General features: G+C 37.6%; 1 protein-coding gene across 6 annotated transcripts in view; it reads right to left on the reverse strand.

Annotated features, from left to right (window-relative positions):
• Positions 1-258: 258 nt before the first annotated feature.
• LOC137447995 (phosphatidylinositol-binding clathrin assembly protein-like) overlaps positions 259-24,875 on the reverse strand; it is a 29,196-nt gene continuing 4,579 nt past the window's right edge. For 2 of the 6 annotated variants that reach the window (XM_068152063.1, XM_068152067.1), the window contains exons 2-22: positions 22,112-22,254; positions 21,064-21,139; positions 20,165-20,267; positions 19,864-19,957; positions 19,648-19,759; positions 18,480-18,586; positions 17,823-17,864; positions 14,141-14,226; positions 13,081-13,204; positions 11,592-11,728; positions 11,180-11,283; positions 10,154-10,300; positions 9,661-9,720; positions 9,447-9,557; positions 8,567-8,683; positions 8,391-8,421; positions 7,786-7,906; positions 5,835-5,858; positions 5,637-5,693; positions 5,196-5,303; positions 259-4,623 (exon numbers count right to left, since the gene is read on the reverse strand). In XM_068152063.1, the coding sequence (XP_068008164.1) occupies positions 4,609-4,623; positions 5,196-5,303; positions 5,637-5,693; positions 5,835-5,858; positions 7,786-7,906; positions 8,391-8,421; positions 8,567-8,683; positions 9,447-9,557; positions 9,661-9,720; positions 10,154-10,300; positions 11,180-11,283; positions 11,592-11,728; positions 13,081-13,204; positions 14,141-14,226; positions 17,823-17,864; positions 18,480-18,586; positions 19,648-19,759; positions 19,864-19,957; positions 20,165-20,267; positions 21,064-21,139; positions 22,112-22,254 (1,919 nt within the window). In that variant the 3' untranslated portion in view covers positions 259-4,608. The remainder of the gene's footprint in view (positions 4,624-5,195; positions 5,304-5,636; positions 5,694-5,834; positions 5,859-7,785; positions 7,907-8,390; positions 8,422-8,566; positions 8,684-9,446; positions 9,558-9,660; positions 9,721-10,153; positions 10,301-11,179; positions 11,284-11,591; positions 11,729-13,080; positions 13,205-14,140; positions 14,227-17,822; positions 17,865-18,479; positions 18,587-19,647; positions 19,760-19,863; positions 19,958-20,164; positions 20,268-21,063; positions 21,140-22,111; positions 22,255-24,875) is intronic. The other 4 variants (XM_068152066.1, XM_068152065.1, XM_068152068.1 and 1 more) reach the window with 4 other exon arrangements.

The raw sequence follows: 24,875 nt of genomic DNA on the forward strand, positions 1-24,875 counted from the left end.
CAGCTTTATGCCTTCCCTCCCTTGCCCATCAGTTGAGTCCAACTACCCTGCAGAGGCAAAACTAGCCACTGCTTCCCACAGGAAAACTGGATCAGAGGAAAGGTGGCATCCGATAGCACCAAGAACCTGAACAAGACAGGATACAATTACATGTACCTTACATGCAAATGCAGAGGAAAAAAACCCACAGCCTCAGCTGCTGTTACTTGTACTACAGAAAGCTTTAGACAACACATAAGGAAGGATCACACACAGACCTTGCATGTGCCAAAGTTTATTTTTATCCAAAACGTATTTCATCAAATAATTGGATATGAGCAGTTCTTAAAAAACAAACAGTTTGTGTGTTAACAAATTGTGAAGTTCCACAATTAAAATATCCACACAGCCAGTCTTGTGCTTAGGCTTCTTTTAAAAAAATTATTAATTCATAGAACATAACCCCTCAAAAATTTCCAGTTTGTGGCTAGTATATTCATTCTGTATTCTTATAAAATGAAGGAACTCATGTAAAGGAACAGCTGTACAAGAATACACCTGAAAAAAAAAGCCTGAGCAACCTAAATTGTAGTAGCTCCTTTTAAATAAATATCCAATAAAAGGCACAAACCTGTTATGGGGAAAAAAACATAACATACAAAACAAGACCTATTAAATAAATACAGTGTGGGTTGGGGTGAGGGAAATCTGTTCCAGCACCTATTTTGTCATTGCTCCAAGATGAAATTCCAGCCAAACATTTGGTAAAGGATTAAACTTAATCACAAGGATACAGGTTTGAGAGATACTAAACAATCTGATGTTACAATTCCTGTTGTAACTATACCAGTTATTACAATCTCTTTAAGTAAATGATCGTGAGGATCTGCATGAAGTCGTGATGCGGTAATGTCTATACCCATGACAAGTCAGATACAGCTTCAGAGTCATAACAACAGGGTTTCCTAGCTATCCATAATGTATAAATGATAACATGTACAGTTTCCATTGCTCAAAAATAGAATCTTTTTAAATGGAAATAAATGACTGATACACAGTGCCTTTAGATGCTGTCCTTACAATACAAACTACCCGAAACAAAGTTTTCCTTTTTATGTACAAATTCAGCACTGATCCACAGTGCCTACTACTCTAATGTAACCCCACCCACCCTGCCAGACATCAAAAATTCCAGATGGGGATACACCCTGTATTCAATCACATAGTCAGAAGTTTCCTTGTTTGTTGCTTGCATTTTGCTTTTACATTTTTTAAAACCAAAGTCCATTTGTTACTTTTACCTACAAGTATTCCACCACTATGTGCACAAAACAGGTTTCTCTAGTACATCTCCAAAGTTTAAAAAAACAAAAATAATAATCAAATGTAAAAATCATTGACTTCTTGTAGGCAAAGTCAAACTGTATCTAAAGAACAGTAGAAAACCCCAGGTATTCAAAAAGAGGTACACGTTCAAGTCCGACAGGCCTAACATGATTGACCTTTCCAAACCCCCCCCGAAGTGTTCGTATGGTGTCCCATGACAGACAGCCTCCCTGTAGCAGCATGAAGTCCCAACAGCTCGGCTTGAATGACCCTCTAAAACACACTAATGCAAAATGCACAGCGTACTTCCAGTCTTCCTCCTCTTCAGCCAAACGTGGAGTTACCTGCTTTCTTACATTTTCAGAACAGGATTCTGATCAAATGAGTTAGAAGGAAACAAAAGGGCAAGACATCTATATACATCTCTCTTCAGTGTTTTACTTGTCACAACTACCATTTGCAACTCTTGTTCTTCAAGAACAACCTTTGTCTTCAAAGAGGTTTTTGGAGAGTAAGTTCTGAGCGATAAAAGCCTTGAAAGTATCCTGAAGTCCTTGCTTTTCACTTCTGGTTTATGAATGGTTATTTAACACACAGAACTCCGCCATTTTAAATGTTCCAGTAAGTGCACAAAGAAAGGGTTGGCAAAAAGTGCTCCTGTGCACTTCTGTGCAGAGAGGTGTGTAAAGCAATCTTTTCCTCGTGAGGGTAATTCTGACAGCTGTGTTCTAATGTATCAAACATTTGGAACAGGACTAAAAAGAAGGTAGCTTATAAAGCTTTTAGGATGTACTGTGTGGCTGTTTCTCCTTTTTTAATACTATATAAACTGGTATCAGACAGCTTTGCTACAAGAAAGCCTACCAAAGAACCATTAAAAAAATCCAGAGCAAGTCACAAATAGTGCAAACTATACCTAGTACTAAATACACTTCTGAGCCAAGTACATTCCAGATATTCAGAATGCTCTGCAATGAAATGATAATAAATATACACTGCTTGCTAGGCATTTATTTGCATATTTTGTTACTGCTTACTACTCATACAAATCAGTATGAGAAGGAGACCTAACAGCTTACAGTGCTAGAAGCTGCCTGACTGTAGCACTGTCAGCTCTGTCATTAATGCCCAGACAGTTACTACTACAGGTACCAGTCTAATTTGAACTCAAGACTTCTCAATGCTGAATAAATTAATAGACTTCATGGTTTCTTAAATAAACACAGGCTCCTCAACACAATGACCCATTCTAAAAGGGCACCTATTCTCTCATCAGGTAGAGGTAACTACAGGCACTGAAGAACTCATTGGCTTAAAACTGTACAGTTGTTCAACCCAATAAAGGTGGATTAAAGCTTGAAGCCCTTTGTAATTCAAAGGTGGACATTACATTGCTGAACACCAGTCCAAATTATTTTTTTTTTAAACAAAATTTGGAAATTCTATGCTTTGAATTTCTGCTTCCTAGGAAGTTAGTGGTTACAGATGCCAAGGAGTGGTTTTTAATTGTGTAGGGGGGTTGAGTCGCTTCACTTGGCAAAAGAATTTCTATAGGGTTAAGAAATAGAACTCTTGTACTGTCTGGACAGAATTAAACATTTGGAAAGCTTGTTCTTGTATTCTGTAAGTTCTCTGCAGGAGAGTTTGACAAGATTCTCAGGCCTATTTGCATTTTTAGCAAGAGTCAGAGACACTTCTGCAATTATAGACTCCCCAGAAGATAAGACATGCCATTCTGGACGTCTATTTATTGCAACAATAGAAAACTATTACATTTCTTGAAAACTCAGCTTTAACGTTAAGTAGTTTTACGGGAGACCTTTTCATTGTATTCTGCCATGGAAGTTCTGGAAGAAAGCTTGCTCCCAATTCCATTTATTTGATACCAACCTTTCTTTTTCTTAAACTGCTATCACTTTTTGTCAGCCATTGACAAATACAAGATAAGGCGTTTTCACAGCCAATCTCAGCTCTAGAGGAAGAACATTCAATACAAAAGACATGCCAGAAGTCAGTACACATCTGACCCATCACGAACAGCATACCTCATAAATTAGTTGATTCAAAAGACTTTCCTCTCAAAAAGAGTCCACATTTCTCCACATAGAATTTTTAACCTTGAAATTACTATAGAAGAAAAAGATTACTGCAGCATTAAAAGAAAAGGTTATCTAAAAGTCTGCACATATTTACACCCTTAAAAATAATACCTTTTGTATGATTTACAACCCAGCTCTGATTTCAGAGAAGTAACACAGGCTATTCTCTACAGCTGGATAGCCTCAGTGTAGTTGCCAGTTCAGAAGTGTCAGTACTATGGCAAGGTTTGCTTGACCTAATGGGCTTCATAAGAGGTGGGATTTCTTGCTGCTTCTGCAGGTAACAGCAAGATGTTGAAAATTTCCCACTCGGGGAAATTTGCTGTGGGGGATACTGACATTGACTGGCTCTGAAAGCTGTTCCTCCTTGAGCTACGAGAGATGCTGCCTGCAGAAGAGAGACTGGATGGAAGGAAGTACAGCTGCTGTCACTTGCTGGAGGCTGCACATGCTGTTCTGTAACACATGTGTTTCCCTTACTCCATCACAGGCCATCAGTCCCTGTCAGAGCCTGGCTCTTTCACCCAGCCATGTAACACTGACATACCAATGGAGCAATTTATTATTTTTACTATACATCTATATATGCACAATATGTATATATTTTGTTGATTCACAGCATTTCCAACTCACATTATAAAGTTTGCAAATTGCTATAAGCTATTCTAAGGTGAAAAAGCTGTCTGATTTCACACAATATTTGCCTTATGATAATGCAAGCATTGCTCTATCAGAGTATTTATTAGAGCACATAAAAATTTTATTGCTCAATTTAATTTGTTTTGTGTCTTGGTTACAACAGCCACAGAATTTATGGAGAACATAAATAGCTCTGACATCCTCAGTTAAATACTTAAGGTAATCCACTGATGAATAAGGTTGTAGAGCAGCCATGTAACCCCTCTTCTCAGCTTTGAAGATGATAATCCAGCTTGCACCCTCTGAGTCAAGCTCAGTAAAATACACTTTTATGAGCAGTTAAAAAAAAGCCAACAAACCCCCCTCAATCAGTGAGCACACATGACTTCACGCTGCAGTGACTGTTATAAACAAGAATCTCTAAAGCATTGCAATCCAAAATAATATTGTATTATACAGGGAAGAAGGAGTCGCCCTGTCCAGGCATACATCATGGAAAGATGGAATTTCAGTCTTTTTTGTAACTGGTATTTGGTTGTTCTCACATCTTGCTGCTTTGGTGGCTCTACAGAAACTGTATCTGTGAAGTGAAGTTACATATTAATGCCACATAGGTAACACATGCTTTCTCAGCATTTTGGAATCCTGAATCTATTTAGCTACCTTGTTACTTGCAAGTTAAGACTAAGTTTTGGCACATTAAAAAAATCCCAAATAACATTAAGACCAACATATCTGGATGACAGGAGTACAGGTTGTGCAATTTGAATGATCTCTTGCCCATGCCTCTCTCACTCACCACCTGAGCCTTCAGAAAGCTTTCACCACTGCTCCAGTCAGTATGAAGAAACCAAGCATCCAGCTAATGTCATAGGAAGCCTATATTCTACATATATTCACCATTCCCATTTTCTTACTATTGGCAGCAAGAACTCAGCCACCAAAATCTGATTTTCATTTTCTTCCTTTCATCCTACCTTCGTATGCTCTTACTGTCTGAATTTGCTTCCTTGCCTGCAAAAGCTGTTGCCCTTGACTGAGGAACCCCCCATTTTCACCTGAAATACACTAGTAGCCCTTTGTGAATCATTTGGTTGCTTTTACCAAGGCCTAGGTTTCAATGTAATCTCCAGATTAAAGAAAATAGATCACCTGAGTTTCAGAAACAGGTGCAAAAGGGTTTGTTGGCCTTAGTCCAGGCTGTGTATACATCATTGACTGAGGTGCCATCAAAGGAGTAGCTCCAACCTGAGGAGGTACCTGTTTGAAAAACAAAACAACCCACAGAACAGGTATATAAAATTCAAACTAATTCTAGAAGATGCATCTTTCAGCAAACTAAGCATAGAGGAGAGTAAGCAAATAGACACATAGACATGTAGTAACACCAAAGCCTTGAAAAAAACTCTTGTATAAAATTCAGAGCAACCTGTTCCAATGCACAGTGCAAAAAGTCAGAGTTCACACACCACTGATCTTATGAAACAATGTACATAAGATGAAGAGTGATTTGAGCATGATAATGCCTGCAATGAAGCCCACTGGAGGACACAACTAGGCTTTTCAGGAATACAAGACAATGGCATTTCTTACCATTCCATACACAGGCACTTGAGGTGTGGTCAATGGGTATGCGATAGGAGCAGGTACCTTCAATCAAGGAAAGGTGTAACATAAGTTAGATAAGCTCATGCAGACTCCTAACGTCTACACAACTCTGAAAAACACTTGTTCTTTTTTTTTCCCCCCCAATAGTTAAATAACCAACATATTTACAAGAAATTGACTTACATATGCAGGATAGTGTACTCCATTCTGGCAGAGCAAAAGGAGTAAGGACAGAAAATTATTTTAAGAGGTATTTGAACTTAAAAGGGACGGATTCAAGTTCAGTACTGTAACTGTGTATAACTATACTCAACTCATCTAATAAAACAAAGCAGGAGGAAAAGAAGTGCAAGGACAGTAACATCAGTAACTATGACTGTTACCTTGGAATATGCTAGAAAACCTCTCTAGAAAGCTGTCTGTAGTCTGTAAGACTTACAACAAAACAAGGTTTCACTGAATCTATCTAGATTTAATTATATTGCTTGCACAAGCGTTTGTGCAAGATGCTTTCAGAGGGCATGGATACAGTACTCCTTCTCACTCCCATTATGTGTGACCATAGAAAAAGCACCACCAAGGAAGCCAGTGACCATTCAGCTTAACCAAATAGCAATAGATGTTTAGTGAAGTAAATGTTGCTCACATCCATTGCTTAACCAAATAGCAGTATTTAGTGAAGCAAATGTTGCTCACATCCATTGCAGAATTTAGTATCATAATACGAAATAAAGAAAAATAAAGAGCATCTTAAGCAGGAAATCACTGAGGTTATGTTTACAGGCAATGATACAGGCATACACTTCGTATTGCCATGCACTAAGTAGTGCTAACTGCATTAGAAATGGAGGACTAGTTGAAGTATTCCACTGTGACAGAGTATACAGACTATACATGAACCGGAGGGTTAGCACTCTGAATGCCACAGACCAAGCAAAGACAGTTTGAGCTTTCCAGTAGTAAGGCACTGATTTTAAGTTGCTCACAGATGCTAACTTCTTTGCATCATTAATTGTTGGAATTCCAAGCAAATGAGTGAGCAGATACCTGGCATAAAGCACTCAAACACTTAGATCAGAAAGTATAAACATGAACACATGAAATAAACACACAACCCAAAACCACAGTGATCCATGGGTGCCAAGGTGCCCTCTATCTTTCATACACAAAAATGCATCAGCACTAGTAACAGCACCAAGAGATCATAAAAAGGTTTCATTTTGGTTTCAGAAGAGTCATGTAGAAGTGCTTTTCAGCTGAGAGGATACCTCAGTTATGTTTGAGTTTTGGTTTTGAGTGCAATCCTGGGTTTAATATTCTATTGAGCTTTGATAATTTTCGTTGACCATACTCTCATGAGGAAAATGGGCATTACAGGCAGAGCCATTCTTACTGAAAACAAAAATCAGCACTCCAAAACTCATAGCTCATGCAGTAATTATCATAGTTGTACATACAAGCAAGCTAAGCATTCTACTTCCCTCTAAGGCAGCTACATTTCTGAAGTGGTTTGTATCTCTACTTACATAAATATATAGATAGAAGATACTTGAAAAATCTCTTTTAAAAGCATAGGCAAAGTCAATGCTTACAAATACCCCTCAAAACAATGAAAAATTTTCCATTTAAACAGCTCCAAAATCTCCACTTAGCATTTTGTACTGTCTTAAGAAGTTGCTTTTGAGCATTATCAGAAGTCCAAAGTGCTACTTGACCTGGTGCTTTGCAAGGGGTGTAGCAGTGCTTCACGTGGTACAACTGAAAAGGGAAAACTGAAGGAACAGCAGTTCTTCCCTTGAAGCACATTCTTGGGATTCTCAATGGTACACGTGCATGCGGAAGGAGGGGAGCAGCCCAAACACAACAAATATTTGTGGAGGGATCATTAAAGTAACTTATGAATGGAGAGAGGTCTCAAGAGAAAGTTTTGAAAGTATTAAAATCTTTGAAGTTTTGCAGTGAGGGACAATAAAAGCATACAAAAATCTCTACCTCATTCAGTTTGCTAAGTGATCCTGCAAACATTCCCATCCCTGCTGTCTTGTCCCAAATGGCCTTTGCTAGTTTTAAGTTAATTCAAGCAAGGAAGCAGCATGTTCTAGAATGATGTGTGATTCAATAGTACAACTCTTACCCTATGTGGGATTGTGGGTAAGGGAGTAGGGTTCCATGTGGTCGACGTGCTTGTTTTTGCTTGCCAGTTTGTTCCACCAGTAAGTTTTTTCTCTGTAGGCTGGGTCCACTGCATATCCGATCTAAAATGAAACTGTGGTATTAGTCTCACAGAGAATCAACAGCTAAAACATCATCATCGTAAAACCAAAACATGCCTTCATGAGTGTACACAGCTGAAATCTCTGGGTGGAAATATCCAGGATTTCAGTAACTACTAATCTATCTCTGTTCTAGTAAGTATAAAGTCTGGAGGGTCTGTTTTGTGTTATAAGTAAACTATCATTACTGCACTGTACAGCATAATAATTAACTGGAGTTTTATGTTAACTCCAACAAATTTTATGGTGTTTCATAAAAATACAGCAATTGCAAACTGAAATTAATTACTTCAAAAGTTCAGGTGGACTGTGTTACGGTGACTGAGTACAGCCTCCCTCTGCCAACGCTGTTCTTGGAACCAGATTACTTGCAAGAATTGAGACTGCTGCCATGTTAATGTTGGTCAATCATGCCAAAGACTACCAAACAGTCATGTAAGAATATTAAAAGTACATATGCACTTACTTTTTGGATGGAGTTCCTCCAAAGCCAAGATCTGGATGGAAAAAAGAAAATTAAAGGGGGAAAAACAGGCCTTAAGTATTGCTGTTGTCTGTTTGTTTTCCCCTTTTCTTTGGGAGGGGGGAAGCTTGTTATTAGTAACAAACAGGAAAGTTACATTTAAAAAGCTTCACACTTACTTCCCACTAGATTAGCAAGTGAAGAATCAAGGTCATTTGCCAAAATTTTTCCACTTGGTTGGTTGCCTAATGTGGTTCTTTGACTCTCTGGCGGTACAGTGGGTTGCAATACATCATCTAGAAAGTTAAAAGCTAAATGGAGAAGATAAAAGTAGCTGTTAACAAAACAGTTACACTGCATTTAATAAAAGACATCCAAAATCCAGAGAGGTGTTTTCTTTACAGAACACTAAGTAGTTTAAGCATTCATATGTGGAGGTTCAACACACTGGAAGTGTTTTGAGGCTTTGACAGAAACATAGTTTAACCTCTCTTTTTTTTTTTTTAATGGAATAATATATTGTAGCTACTCATCCAGTAGAATCTTATAAATACCATCCAAGTAATTTCATGATACTGACAGTATGCTGAACATACACAAGAGTCCTTTTGCTCTGTGTTCACAAGGACTTTGAAAATACAGCAAAACTGTACAAGAGGAAGTTCACAACTCAGCTATTTAAGTAACACACACATCTTTAGAAGTACAACATCTCTCAACAAAGTTAGAGGGAGCTCATCACGTATCAAGAGAGAACACTGAAGTCATAAGCACTGAAAACAGACTAACATAAGCTTACCCATTTAAAGATATCCAGCAGTCCATGTTCAAAGTTCATTCCCCCAAAAAGAAAGGAAACTGTTATTACACAGCATAGTGATTAGTCAAAGATCATTTTAAAGCAACTAACTACAGTTGAACCAATTGCTTATCTTATCAGCCCTTAAATCAGCTTCAAATGTTTTAAGTTATTAAATTTTTAACTGCAATAGCAATTATGCTAAGTTGTTAAGCAGCTGTTGCCTGTAGGGTGTAAATCAGTCATATGGTAGTTTTTACCACTTGCAGTCCTGTACTCTGGTGCTGTAGATTTCCCTCCAAAAACAGCATCAAAGTCCACATTAATTGTTGAAGAGGTGGTACCTGGAGGAGCTGAATGAAGAGGAAAACCTGGGGGGAAAAAAAAGTTTAGTGTAATCAAATACAGGCATAGAATAATACCACTCATTACAATGAGGCTAGAAAGTTCAGAAAGTAAAATAAAATCAATTACCATCGACAGTCAGAGGATGATACACAGAAGCATATGTAGGTTTATGACCACTAAAGTCATCTTCGTAAAAAGAGAGAAGAAGATCAGTTTAAAAGAGAAAAAAGGAGAGAAGACCCAAAATTTAAGTCTGCTATTAAAAGTTAAAGAGTTTCTAGTAATGGAAAAGGATTTCTTTATTCAAAAAATTTGAAAGGCTCGAGTAACTTCTGCAGTGCCCATTACAAAAGAGGAGGAGTCTGCAATTTGAAAGGAACTAGCAAAAATTCCAGCAATATTGCAAGCTTTAGGATGTCTAGGTTGGGCAAGCTGAACTAGGCAATGAGTTATCTCAACTGCTGAAATAAAACTTTAGGAAAACACACAATTCACTCTATCTGGAACTAATGGACTATTTAAATGTAATAAAAAGTGCAGCTTGGTTCAAAGCACAAAAAGATTACATGGCCCAGTTTGTTAGCATTATCATCTCCAGTTGCAAAGTTTGGGTTTTTACCACTAAAGAGTTCCACCGTTTGTTTGGAGGAAAAAGTAGAATTGATGAAAGGGGTGGTAGATTTTACAGCTTCTTCAACTGGCTTCATGTCAAAGATGTCCAGATGAGGTGGAGAACCAACACAACCATTTGAGGACGAGAAAGGACCTTTCAGACACAGAAGTGAAGGAAAGAATAGAGAGCACAAGTAATGGAAAAGAAAAACAGGCTGAAGTGTCTGAATATGAGAATCACTAGACAAAGTCAAACTGTAAATACTCCACCAAGTGATCAGCCCATTAAAGACAAATTCTTAGTTTCAGATAAAAATCCTCACAGCTCTCTCTAATTAGGGAAAATTCTAGTACTGCCCATGGCTGGGAGGGGGAGAATGACGGAGTATTTATAAATCAAAAAAGTCAGATGCTATTGTTGCCTCAAGAATCTACCTTTCAAATAGCATACAAGGGTATCAAGCCCACCTATTAAAACATCAACACAATGGTGTTAACATTGCCATATCGCAGCATTTAAGACATCTCTTTGACATCTATCCTGATTATTCTTTGGAGGAATGGGTGAGGGTACATAGAATGCTGTGCAAAGAAGTGGGAATGAAAGCTTTGTAGTCACCAACACCTTTTCATTTGAAAGTACATTATATACCACTTCATGGAACAGAAATACTAGTCCAGCATTTTTTAAGTTACATCTTTTATTTCACAACATTTTAAAACTTTGATTTTTGGTTATATTTCTTCTATCTGTCCCTTTTACTCAGTAGTTCCTTCATTCCACCTCCTGAACACTGGCATTGCGATTACCATACGTTAAGAAAATAATAAAACCACCAAACCCCCCAACTTTTATTGTAGCAGTTTGCCAGAGCTTACAGATGACTTCATATTCTGCCAAGGATATAAATGTCTGGGTGTCAAGTAATTAAGGTTTAAGATATAGATTCAGTTAAGTGTGAATCTACATTTTATTCTTGTATTTTAAGAATTCACCCATCATTTAGACAGTCAAATCATCATAATGGCTCACCTCCCCAAGCACTGCTTGCTGATGTTGATATAGCTGGGGTACTCTGAACAGTTGGAACAAATGCAGGCTGAATGTCAAAGAGATCACTGGAAAGGTTGGGCATGCTGAAGAAGAGAGAAACATGTGATAAGAGAAGATATGGAACCGGCATTCTATTCTCCTGTTATGCAAACATTCACTTTCTCTTGTTCACTAGTAGCCCATCAATACCAGTGGTTCAAAACAAAACTGGTGATTAAGCACTTGTCGATCAATAGCTAAATTCCTCTGAAGACACCAGGAAAGCTTCAGCAAGATGTTATTCTTGAAGAGTGCCTGAGAAGTAATTAGGATCAGTGCTTTGCAGTCAACTGTAGAGCTACAGGTCACCACAGTAATTTCTGCCTGCTTTAGAAATCAAAGCATCTCTCACCTATTCGTTGTGGGTGCTGGTACTGCAAAGAGGTCAACAGCTACAGTGGTATTCACACTTTTTCCTGACAAGGTGCTTGGGGATGCAGATGTGGAAGTGGAATTTGATACTACAGAAATCTCTCTTAATCGCTGCTCCTGAAAGACAAGAGAAACGGTTTGTCTTTTATTAATTTATTAACCTTTCAGTCCCAAAGACCTTGTCTGAAAAGCAGTTCTCTTTACGGTCCTAATAAATGAAGCAGCTATTCTTCTGCAGAGTCCTGAGAACACAAAGATGATTGAAATTAGAGATAAGAGCATTTGTTTTAACAAAACCTTATTAAAAAAATCAAGGTAAGGCTTAAGTTTAATTTTTTTAAGTATTTGTAACTGCCTAGGAGACAATGACTTCTAGTCAAGCAACACATTCTAGGCTCCCTTCAAAGTCACTCAGAAAAACAGAGCCATGGACCTTTCTTCAGGAAGACCCATCTCTCTATTGTTAGGATCTCCTCATAGGTGATTTCAGATGTCCAGAAGTCAGACTGATTGATGTGCAGCCTAATAATATCGATAGAGTGTTGCTCTTAAGCTATCAAAATAAAAATCTGGTTTATGGTGCTAATGTTAGATTTACATCCCTCACGACCCCTAGATCTGCCTTCTGTATTTACACACCACAGGTGTATGCTCTATGCTGCTTACATGCCTCAAGTAAAACAAGATTGAGCTTGCAAGCACCCCTGTCCCTCAAATGAAGATTTTGATTTTGATCACTGGATTTAATGTAATAATAATACATATTACATACATACATTACATACATTAATGTAATAATGTAATCAGTGGATTTTGATCCACTGATTACATTATTTGGTTACAGCAGCTACAAGTCCTATTATAGTAGAAGTGGGACAGAGCAGAGGGGAGACATCTGATGCAACTCCTAAACCCAAAATCAACCCCAGGCAGAAACACCCCAAACAACATCGTAGCACTGGCTGATGTTCAGATGAAGTAGTTAAGCAGCAGGCAGCAAGATACACTAAGCAAAACACCTGCTTTACAGGGATTTGACAAAATGCCTTACATCAAACCCCTACGACTCCAGAGGTGAAACTCAACTCTGCATTACTGTCAAAGTGTACTTTCACACTCCAAACAGTTTTAAGACTTTCATAACATGGACTCCAGATGACACAAAGAGTTGCTTCATTGGTCAGGTGTGTCTAGACATGTTAAATCAACACAAGAAATATTCCCAGCAGCCCCCACATAGAAATGATTTATATCAGCTGCCTGCTATTCAAATCATACTAATGGTAGAAGGGTCATTATACATTGGCAGCCATCACACCTGCATCCTACAGAGTCATGCCTTGTCCTCTCTAGAAGAGATCCCCCACCATACACTATTCTAAGTCAATCTTGGTTTTCACCAGTATCCAGTTAAAAACAATAATAATAAAAAAAATCTGAGGAATACAAACCTGTGAAAAATATAGTACCTTAAGTGCCTGCAGTCTAGCTTGCTCCTCCTCCAATGCCTGCTGCTTTTCTTTTTCATCCATCCTGCTAAATGACATTCCTGTATTGGCAAGTGTGGAGACTGCACTGGACAGGGCACTAGCTCTAAAAACAGGAACAAAAAACCAGACTTTTATTAGTAAAACCAATCAGCCATACATCACTTAGTTTAATCAAGTGCCTTATCTAAACTGTGTGTCATTCCCTCACCACTCCATTTCTTCCCTTACTCTCTGGTACAGAGAAGTGGACATCCCAATAAAGAATGCTGGTGAAAAAGCAGCATGAGCACACAAGATCACTCCTCCCTCAAGTTTCAGTGTGTAGGAACTGGAAAGTGCTGAATGTACCAGCTGTCTTAAGGTCACACTGACTAGACTAGAATTCTGTTCTGTTCAAGCAGCAGAGCACAGAAAGCCTACTTGTACACATCATATATGTAACAGTAACAGAGCACAGGAGTTATTCCCTTCATCATATATTTTGTAGCAGACTTCTGTCGCAGTGAAACAGCAGCTCAGGAATGTAACTTACATTGATATATTTATCAATATTTACCAAGCTTCTGTGGGAGAATGCCTATGCCAAAAAAGATCTCTCACTCTTCAGTCAGAACTACTGTTCTTAAAAATTGATACAGTTCCTGTCAGCACAAAGCTCCAAAGCTAATTCAACTGCTCTGAGCAGGGATCAAAGAACTTTCGTAAGCAGGGTAAGATAAATTCATGGTCTGAGACATAGGTAATTGACAATAGCTGAAGTAGTGAGATTCAAAATCCAAATACCTTAAGTCTTATAAACCAAAAGGACTTCAAAAGTAAAAGCTGAAAAGAATAATATGTAAGCTTTCAGCTCCGTGGTTTATTACCGCAAAATAGCTAGCAAAATACTGAGATTGCCAATGTGACTAATTAATACTTCTAGAAAGATATATTTGAAACTGAGTAAAATTCAAGAACACCAAGTAACTTAATCATGAAAATTCTTAGTATGATGACAAATTTTAAGTGTAGATATTGTTTTAATTCACTGGGTCCTCACCTGCTGGCAGCAGAGACTTCTTTTGTTTTCTTTCCCTCCACAGAAGCCAAATGCTGTTCCAGTGCTTCAAGCAAGCTGCTGGGTGCCTAAAGTGAAAGTATTTATAAACCACTTCTTTCTAGGTAACACATCATAGTTTAGTACACAGATTTGTTTCCTCATCCATCAATACCAAACAGAACCTCAAACATCCATAATTGAGTTGCCATCACACACACCTGGATTCTAATACACAGCTGTGGGTCTTAAAAGTAGTGACACCACAGAGACACAAAGTAAATATTCCCTTGGAACAGGTCTGCTTCTGTGCATGAAAGCTGCACTCTTACAGTTTTGGCAACACTATTTGTCATGCCAATAATCACAGCTGATTAAGCAGCGCCGCCCTTAAAATTCCAACAAGCACCAAAATAAAGTCCTTGCATTTTAATCTCCCTTCACCTGTAATAACAAAGTGCCAGTCATCTTCCTATCAAATATTTACAGCCAAAGGGTTGCATCAGAAACACTGGACTACAGCAGGATGTTTGGTTTGGTAGAAAAACAATCATATTCAACCTGATGCCAACAACACTTACTGCAGACTGAGCAGCTATTCCACACATGGCTACACAATAAACCAACTCAATTACTGCAAAGCTTTTGGTAGCCTCAAACATCAGAAATGAGCAACAGCACTTCAAATAGTTGCCTTCTTTTGGTGCGTGTGGATTCTCCCCACCTCCCTACAGGAAAAGTGTCACCTATTTTTAAAATCAGTTACAGAGATTCCAAAACCCAGGCTTTCTGCCACTTAAATCCAGAAGGAAGTCAGCCACTAGACAGCTCAGCTGAGGCTTGAGATACTTAAAGGAGTTTCAGATGACCAAGACTCATGAGCTTACCAAGACTTGAGAGCAGAGCCATATTATTCAGTACCCAAGACAAAGATTTTAACTAACACGTAACAGAAAAGAGCAAGTTTGAAACAGACTGAGGCACAGAGCTGCTTTAGTTCCTACAGAAAACAAGAAAGAAGTGCCAACCACAACCAGCCTCCTTTACTGCCACATACTTTTACCCACTACACGGGTATTTGTTTCCTACCAAAGGACTTGGCTTCAAAACTCAGAATAAATCTGAGGTCATCTTGATTATAATGTCTTAGTGTGAAGTAAAATTTCTCCACATCACCCTATAAAAACAACCTCAATTAATATCATTAGGCTGACACTTTTGGAAGAGTTCAGTCATCTGCTATTGTAGTCCCATGTCTCTCGTTAGCTCTTAACTGCATAGTCTATACTCCATAAAACTAGTTAAACACAGCCAGCTCAGTCTTCCTCATCTGGCATGTTTTCAGTGACATTAAGCCTGTCTTACCGCTTGCCAACTTTCTGTAGGTAGAACACATATGATAGGCATTGTTTGGAAGAGAAACAAGCTTGCCCTTGCTAGTCCCTTCTGTATTAAAAGCTACACCAAAGCATTTTGTAGAAAGAGGAAAAATACTAATTACACAAGGCTTTGGCGGGTTCCCCTCTGAAATACTGAGCACAATTCTAGCTTCCCACATTCAATGAAGGACAGTTCAAGCTACAAGAGATGTAAAGAAAAGCTGTTAGAATAATCCTCTAAGACTGCCTGGCTTAAAGTTAAGGCCTGATATTTCTTTCTATAAATAGAGCTAGGTAAGCTAAAAGTGTAGTTACCTCAATTCAATGCTCAATAAATTCAGCAAACTGGGGAGAATTTTGAAATACCTTTTTAGAAAGGTATCAAGGACAAAAAAAAAACACAACCCCAAAACAAACCAACCAAACAAAAAAACCCACCCCACCCCATACACCTTCACCTGTCAGGAGGAACAATAGTTTGGCAGAAGTCATTGCATGACGCAGCTAGAGAGATAACCTTAATAGCAGGAGACTGCACTCTAATTCCAGAAAGTTTCCCCTAGTCTTTGTTGCCTTTTTTTCTTTCTCCAAAGCCACTCTAAAACCCACCAGTATGGAAAAACATATTCTATACTTACTGTTTCTGAAAACCTCCAAACAATTCTTTCCACCATAAAACCCAAAACTAACAAACCAGTAAGTTCTCTGAACTTTCTCATTGCTGCTGCAGATAACCAGCAAAACAAAGATGAATTTTTGAGTGAAGAGATCTTAGTAGATTTATGTCAGAGAGGTGATGCCTGGGCAATATGACTTGAAAGAGGCTAGAGTTTATGATTCCCTCTCCCCATCTGACAGACTAACATCCATACAGAGGAAAATGACCCAGTTGAATTTATGAAATGCAGGAACAGCTATAAACAAAGCAAGTAACACCATTTTAAACAGGGCACCTACAAAGGAAAATATTTTCTTTATAGGAACTGGCAAAAGTAGCAGTAGCCTGAACATTAGGATTAAGGAAAAAAAAATCCCAAAACACTTACATAGCAACAGTAAAAATAAACTTCTAAAGAGGTAAAACCATTGTCAGAAACAGCTTAAGGCAACTCTGAAATATGCACATCCCAAAACAAAACATGCACCAGAAATGCAAACAAAGTATTTGGGAAAAAAATGAATATGGTAGACAAGAATAAAAACAAAAGCCACAATTGCGTCAGAACTTAGTTTGGAAACAAGCACACTGAAAATGAAATTTTGTGAAAGCCTAGCATTAAGAAGTTTTAGCAAATTCTTTAATGTAGCACTAAATTGATGTACAATTATTCAACTCATTAAATGTAACGAAATTTCCTAAGGAAGTAGAATATTTAACTGTGGCAGTGGAATCACTCAAATACACAGGATGCTGACACCTACCACCACAGCTCAGAGAGCTGCCTTTCATCTCAAGTGCACTTAAAACAAAATAGCTGAGCTATTAGAAGAAGAAATGTTTTGAGAATGGTAGACATAGGCAGCAATGAACAACACTGACAAAAGAAGGTTAGATTTGATTTTCGTATTAAAAATACACTGAAGTAGTTTAGGCAAATCTTCATAGTAGAGTTTTACATGATTAACCCAAGAAATTGAATTCTATGAAGGAGGGGTAGGACTAGATGTGACCATTCAAAGCTTAGACATTAGAATTTACCTGTTTCACAGTGACTTCACTTAAACAGGTTGAGTACTCTAGACTGTTCACCAGGTCAAATCATGTTTCTTACATCCTTTCTGCCCCTCAGTTTACCCTCACTAGGTGCTCTCTCCTGTATTCCACCTTCCAGACTAAATATGCCAGAGCACAGCCTGTATTGCACATCTCTCATACTACTGAGTAACATCAAAGCCAGTGATAGAAACATCAAATCTATTCAGATCCTAGGAGAAAGAAAAAAAATCTTGACTGAACTAGGTAACTGTAATCTTTAAGTGTGCTGAAGGATGTTAAGTTGCAGTGAAATGGAAGGTTTTCCTCCAGGCACGGCAAGATGCCTGTGGCTTCCACGCCAGCAAATGCTCTGTGATAAAAACCAGAAGTTCTTAAAAAATATTTTTCTGTGAGTTTTATTGCTTTAAACAGTAATAATAAAAAAAAGTAATCTTAAAGCTGTGAAGTGAGAATACTGAGTACATTTAACCCATGGGAAAAGTCACCACAAAAGAGTGCATTCTCAAGATTAATGACTGCTATGATACAGACCAACCTAGAGAAACAAAAAGAACAAAATCATTGAGATAGTTGATACAGGTACACTGACCTGAGTAAGATCTGGAATGTCACCCTGATCAATTCCAACTTGCTGGGTTTACAGAAAAAAGAGGGAAGAAAAAAGAAGTATATTACTACATGCGGTGGCAATGAAAATCAGTACCAGTGATTTCTGAATGTTACACATAAATTCGCATATTAAAAATGGCAGTTTCTAACTTTCTGAACTGGTAACGAATTACACTTGGAACACACCTTAGAAATCACAAGTGCATTAAACTGCATTTCAAAGCAATCCCAGCTTCCAACACAGCCTAATTTTTTCCTGCAGAACGGGTTAAAGGGAAGCATCAGAAACATATTGCTGACCAGAACTATTTCTTTTTGAGTTGTTACAATGAAAGAGTCCCATGTATACACTTCAATGCTCAGTTGATACATTCTGAATCATTCATGAAGCTGTACAGTTCAGAAAAAGTTTACTATCTTGACTGGCTAGTATGAATTACATCAAATAATCTCTCCTCATCTTACTAAGCATAAACAATCTTTATAATATCTGATCTATAAAATACTTTCCTGTATAGCAAAGTCAAGCAAACACCAGACAAGCACAAATCTGTTTGTGAAGCTTTAATTAATACAGACTAGCGTAGCAGTACAGACAGCTAAATAATGTCCTTTCCATAGATGTAGATTTATTTACCTCTGCTACTTTGAGGAATTCTGACAATTTGGTCATTCTGGCAAGAAATTTTTTGTAAATATCCAAGCCTTCTTTGCACTGGTTCTTCTTCATATCAAAATATCTTTCTGAGGATGCAAATAAAACTCTTGTAAGACAGCAGCCCCCCCCAGAAAAAAAGGTGGCACAGTATTATAAGTGTTAATTAGGAGACAAGCTTCAGGTTGAAGAGAGAGAGGAGTAACTCAAAGCTATTCAGATTTTGAAGTATACACAAACATCAGGCACCTTTTGCAATCAGTCAGTAGAAAAACACTGATTTTTTTTAACTTAAATACTTTAGAATGTAATGCAAAGCTTTCTTAAGCATGGATATGAATTACTGCAGTTATTAGGTATGTGGGGGAAATTTTTCAAGAATTCAGGTCATTAGCTGGCAATAAGGCAAATTCTGTAATTTGAAAATATTCCTGGTACGTATTTACATTTTTGACCCTGTATCAGTAAGTTTTGATGTTTGTCACTGGATGTGCTCAACATCCAAAAGTCATCAGGATGACTATTATAGTGGTACTTCCATTGAATTGACCTGCCAAAAGGAGTACCAGTACCGGCATACAATTTTGACGGTTTTATCCTATGTACTTATAGATATTTCAGTGAGTAAAAACTAATGGAATAACAGAATGAAGTGATCAGATTTTGGATTTAATAGTCATTCTAAGACTTTGCTAAGAGCTTATCACTCGTGAACAAAAACCCTACAGGTCATGCACTAGGCTCATGTAGATTCAGGTACCAGGTAAAGGTGAATAGAGAAGCTATAAGGAAAGTATGGGAAACCAGAAGCCAGGCATGGTGTGATTATACTGAATATACAAAATACCATCTCACAGACCAGTTGCAAAGGTTAACCACTGCACATCTATAGTGTCTTTTAGTCTTACCAGTCACCTTCTCATCTCAAATTCTGTTTCAAGTTGTATTCAATGTAAAAGTGTATACTCAATGTAAAAGTGTATATTTAAGCCTATGCTAGTTGCCACTGAAACTAAGACAGGCTTATTTTCATGGTAAAGGAGCAGAGACAATTTGTTATTAGGAAATTGAAGTCAGAAATTGCCTATAGTCTTTAGTTCTCTCAAATACCTTGCACAAAAGTTCAAAAGCTAATAAAATTCTCACATACCTAAAAGATTAATAATCCCCTCATTGTATGCTGCAAAAAGTCTAATGGAATCTTTAAAGAGGAGCATAAAGGCAGCATTTATAACACCATTTGTTAGTTCATTTGGATTTGCCTGTGTAGAAAGCAATGAGAAAGTAAATTAGTATTTTAATAAAATAATGAAACTCTCACTTCAAAAGGAGGAGTATTACCTAATCCTGTGCTTAAAGTACTTACATCAAAATCAAGGAGTGCATCAAGCTGGTTCTGTATGATTGGTAGGGTTTTCAGAAGCTTTTCAGCATTCATGGTTCTCATCACTCCATCTATCCTACAGATTAGAAGATGCACATTTACAAGCTCAGCCTATTAAACTGTTTCAACAATACCCCATTGCTTCAAAAGGTCAAATGGAACACCAATCTATGACAAGCTCAGGAACACCTACTATTTCCCTCTCCCCAGTATGAGAGACCACCACCATCACCAAAAAACAAACAAACAAACCCAAAACCCAACACACATTAGAAAGTCTTACCCTCTTTTCATTTTGGTGAAGTCAACTGCTACAAGCCTATATGAAAGTGCTTTTTCATTCAAGTATCTGCTGTATCGCCTAATGAAGGTAGACATATCATAGCCTAAAAGTTAAGCATTTATGAGTTAAGATATTTTAAAGGGGTAGAGTTCCTTTCAAGTACTATTCTTCTACTAGCCCTAAAAACCCCTTCAAAGGCACTTTACAGAGTCTTGGAATTCACTATTTTTCCACCTTGGGAGGTAATGCTACATTTTCCTCCCACCTTCCTCAGATAAGTAAAGTGTACACTGCAATTCCAAGAATAAACACCTAAGTATGTTAAAATATTAGGGAAGAGTCAAGCAGCTCTTAAGATGTTCTTGGAATTACACTAAAAATGTATTCCTTGTAAAATGCTGAAGACTTGGGTAAATTACCTGCAATGCTTCAAAAACAACATAAAGACCCTAAAATGTTTTCTACCACTGGCAAGTAGTCAAAAGACTTGTCAAAGACTTGAAGAAGTTCTCAGTATTCATACAGCACATCCTAGTTACCATTCCATGCACTTCAAGGGCAAACATTTACTCCTGAGAGACTGAAATGCGATAGCAAAAATAGATCAGTGTGCTAATATGCAGCAGATCAGTTCTCAGCATTAAGAGGTCACTTAAAAATTTAGAGCCATATATGCACATGAAACAAAAATTAGACAAATTTGTAACACTCAGCTAGGTAACTCAGAACCTCCCTTGCATCTACATCCTTAGTTGGACATTCTTTGGTGCCTCATACAATATAAAACATAACACCCTTTCATTTAAATGTTATTTGTCTCCTAGAGTGCACCAATGGAGGCACTCTCACAGAGCAAAAAGAAAACAGTCAAGTTATTTCCCTCAGTGAAAGGTCCTTACCCTGCATGGCACTTTTGTCCAGGTAGTTGTTTAAATTGAACAGAGTGTTTCGTGATGCAAGATACTGGATGAAGCGCTGTTGAAGAAAAAGGTGAGAGTATCATTCCTGTGACAGCCAAAGCATACTGTAAGAAAACTACACTTACCTTGTAACTGTTCCTAGTAACCTCTTAGCAGTAACAGATTAAAGGGAAAAATTCAAAGGAAAACTGAAAACTACTGATTAGCAAAGTCTGTGAAATCCAAAACTCTTTGACAAAACTAAAAATTAAGAATTTAAATAAAAAGACATCACTGTCCATGAATAAAGGACTAATAACCCCTGAGAGAGCAGTTAATGTCTGGAAGTACCTTTAGAAATCATAATTACAATATTACCAAGTCAGTCATTTATCAAGAGAATGACTACACACAAGTTCAGGACTGAACTGTTGCCTGACCAAGACAAAGTTTAGGTTTTAAGAGAAGGACTTTGCAAGAAAGGTCACATTTCTAATGCCATGTTACTGTCTGTGAAGCTTTTCATAAATAGTGATGACATCATTTATGTGAACTAAATGCAACACAAGCCTGTCTCAGAGGAATGTTAATGGCAATAACACATGAAGATTCAGTCCATTAGATGATTATTTGCAAGATCAAATATTCTAGTCACCATATTTCTCCCTCCTTTAGTAAGTATTATCTTTTAAAAGGTTGGCTGCACACTTATGCATTGCTAACAAAACTTTTGCTGCATTCTTACTGATAAGCACTAGCCTAATGAAGTAAAGCTCATCAGAAGTTCTCTTAAGTCTTCACTCTAGCAAGGTCACTCAACATTTCCTCACAGCCAAACCCAAACACCTGCAGGTAAATTGCAAAAACTGATACATTTTGGTACTGAACTAACTAAGGATTACTGCTTCTCTAGGTAAGTACTTGACAGCCATCAGCACAACTAAAACAAAGACCTTTGAAAAACTGAAGTATGCATCTAAGGCTTCACAGACAGACAACTTTAAAAAAAACTGTAATGGAGGATTTAACATAATTAATCACATCTTACCTCGTTTCCATACATCATGAGGTGGTGCGTTGTAATTAGAGCTTTGAAAACTACAACCCAGCTACTGTTCGCAGTTCTCTCAAAGAGTGTGTCTGCCAACTGTGGAATATTCACATTCATTTCATTTGTGCACTGTATTAGATCTAAATAAAAAAAAAAATATCAAAACATTACAATAAGCTATAGGCTCAAAGAGGATCATGTTTTGTATTTTTACATTGAGAAGTCATATAGCAAGCATTAACTTCAGTCCTTTAAGAAATAATTAAGCTATTTTACATTTCTTCCTCAAATTCGTTGCATTTTACTGACAAACTCAAATCATGAACTTCAAAGGCATTTCAATAATTTTATGGAGCCCCAGTATCTCATTGATAAATAACCTGCTCCAGTAGAAACTCTATGCCCAAATTGTTGTCCAAAAGCCAGTGTAGGCCTGCAGGATGCTCAATGCCTGAAGTCACTCAATCTAACAAAAAAAATGAAGATCAGAGAAGCAAGGAAAAGCTGAGACATCTATAGCTCACAAGATCAACTGGAAGCAGGTACCCTGCAACCCTGTCTTTGGCCTGTATATTGATACATGACTGCAAATGAGATGCTACACTTAGCTAAAATAACCTGATCATCAACCTACTAAGTATCTTGTGGTAGCTCTTTGTGTCCAAGACTGACCATAAACTCTATAGTAGAACATCAGCTTGAAAGGTCAGAGAGAGAGCTTAAAATTTCTCCCCAAGTATTGACATAAAACCAGAACAGGCTCCAGTAGATACATGAGGGGAAAAGCAGTTGCTGAGAAGAAAGCAAAGAACTGAACCCAGGACTATTCTAAATCCCTCAAGACATGCATGTTAGACACTTAAGTCTTTCTTTGAGCTGAATTTGGCTCCTATGTGATCAAAGTACACCTCAAGGAATGGGCAAGGCCAGTAAAACAAACACCTAGTTTGAAAAGCTTCCTTTGTGGCCTCTTAAGCCAAGTCTGTTGGTTGCAGAGCAGCATTACTGGTTATGTGGTTTGTCTGTGTTAGCACTAGAAGAAGGACAGGTGCTTAAGAAGCTGGGCAACAACTGAACACTGAGGTGTTGGCACCCTGAAACAGCCAGTTCATTTGTCTTATGAGCAATATGTAGAGGACATATGTAGAATCACATAGACTATATTATCGTAAGCAATTTAAACATGAACTTAGCGATCACACATTGATATTTAGGACAAAATACTTCACAGAAATATTGCTCTTTGATTTTTTATCTGTTCTAATGCACAGAATATATTACAGAGCATCTTAAAGATCTGTTTATTAAGAACAAAGCCCTTTGATTAATATCCAGAGTAATTTTAACAGACTAAAGAGTTTTAGATAGTATCTTGTAGAAGTAGCAAGCTATAAAATGCAAATTCTAATAAGTTACTTATTTCATTCTCATGTCAAAGGTTTCCATGTACAAAACACACAAGTTGTAATTAAAATTTTCATTCTTCATAGTAACACACAAAACTGGTAAAATAAAACTTCAGGGCTCTTTTTCACAGTTAGGCAAGCAATACAGCAATAAGGTTTTGCTGAGTTGTATTAAAACTCTGAGATATTTACAAATGTAAAGATTTGCAAAGAGTCATTTGATAGATGCTGCTTACCACTCATGGCTGTATCACTGCCAGATGCTGTGTCAGATTGAGAAGTACTTCAAAATGTCTAGACGTCATAACAGTCCATAGCAATTATTGCCCCATATAATGAAGCAAGTCCCAAATCCAGAATTCATAAATAGAGAAAATTTGAACTTTAGTTCAACAGCCTCATCTACTGAATGATAACTTTGTTATGACATTTCTGAGTAATTATCTCAACACACAAGGCAACTAACTCTTCCTAAATCAAATCAATTTATAAGCAAGCATTATAAGCCACTGCTGTTACACCATGCTCAGTAACTTGCTCCCATCTTGCTTTATGTAACTGAAGGGTCTGTAACCAGCACAAAAATCTTACAAAGCATTACAAGTCCTATTCTCAGTTTGTAAAGATCAACCTACAAAAAAACAACCAACAAACTTCCTACCAACTCTACACAGGTTAATACCTGTCACATTACTGATAAGTAACAGTTAAAAAAATTCTATTGATCTGCTGAGGTCAAAGACCACATAGCCTATCAAAGATACGATTTCTGCACAAAGTCCTTTTCCTTCAGTTGACCACAAAGCAAATCAGATTCTTCACTAAAGATTTTTTGATATTTAGTGGTCATTAAATAATATATAAAACTGGGAGAAAAGATCCAGGTTAAAAACAAAGCCTTTCTGCTTTCAAGTGAAATTAGCCAAGCTCATTGCTCTCATATTCTGTCAGCACTCTCCAAAGATGTCAGTTTTCAAGATGCCACCTTCCTTCAAGCTAAGGTCTACCAGCAGGTGTTCCAGTAGACCCTAAGATGATACTGAACACCTGGGAGATGCTGTACAAGTACTTATGTCCAAGACTGATATCAAATGTGTTTTTAGAGTTCTGCTCAGGCACAATGCAACAGAACTCCTACTGCTAGCAACTATACAAAATGCTGTAACTCATCACCCGTCCTTAAACCAAACATCCATTAAAAACCTCATCATGCCATCATAAAGGTTTACTACCACAAAAACCCATCCAGATGTCCACCTTCAGAAGGGAGCAACTGCCTTCTGCTTTGGTACACAGGACTAAAGTCTTCTGCCAAGTGACACTGACAGAGTGAAAGTTGATAGATCTCTGGTGAA

Source organism: Melanerpes formicivorus, unplaced genomic scaffold (genome assembly GCF_026170545.1).
Source record: "Melanerpes formicivorus ecotype bairdi unplaced genomic scaffold, bMelFor1.0.p_v2 SCAF_22, whole genome shotgun sequence".
NCBI lineage: Eukaryota > Metazoa > Chordata > Aves > Piciformes > Picidae > Melanerpes > Melanerpes formicivorus.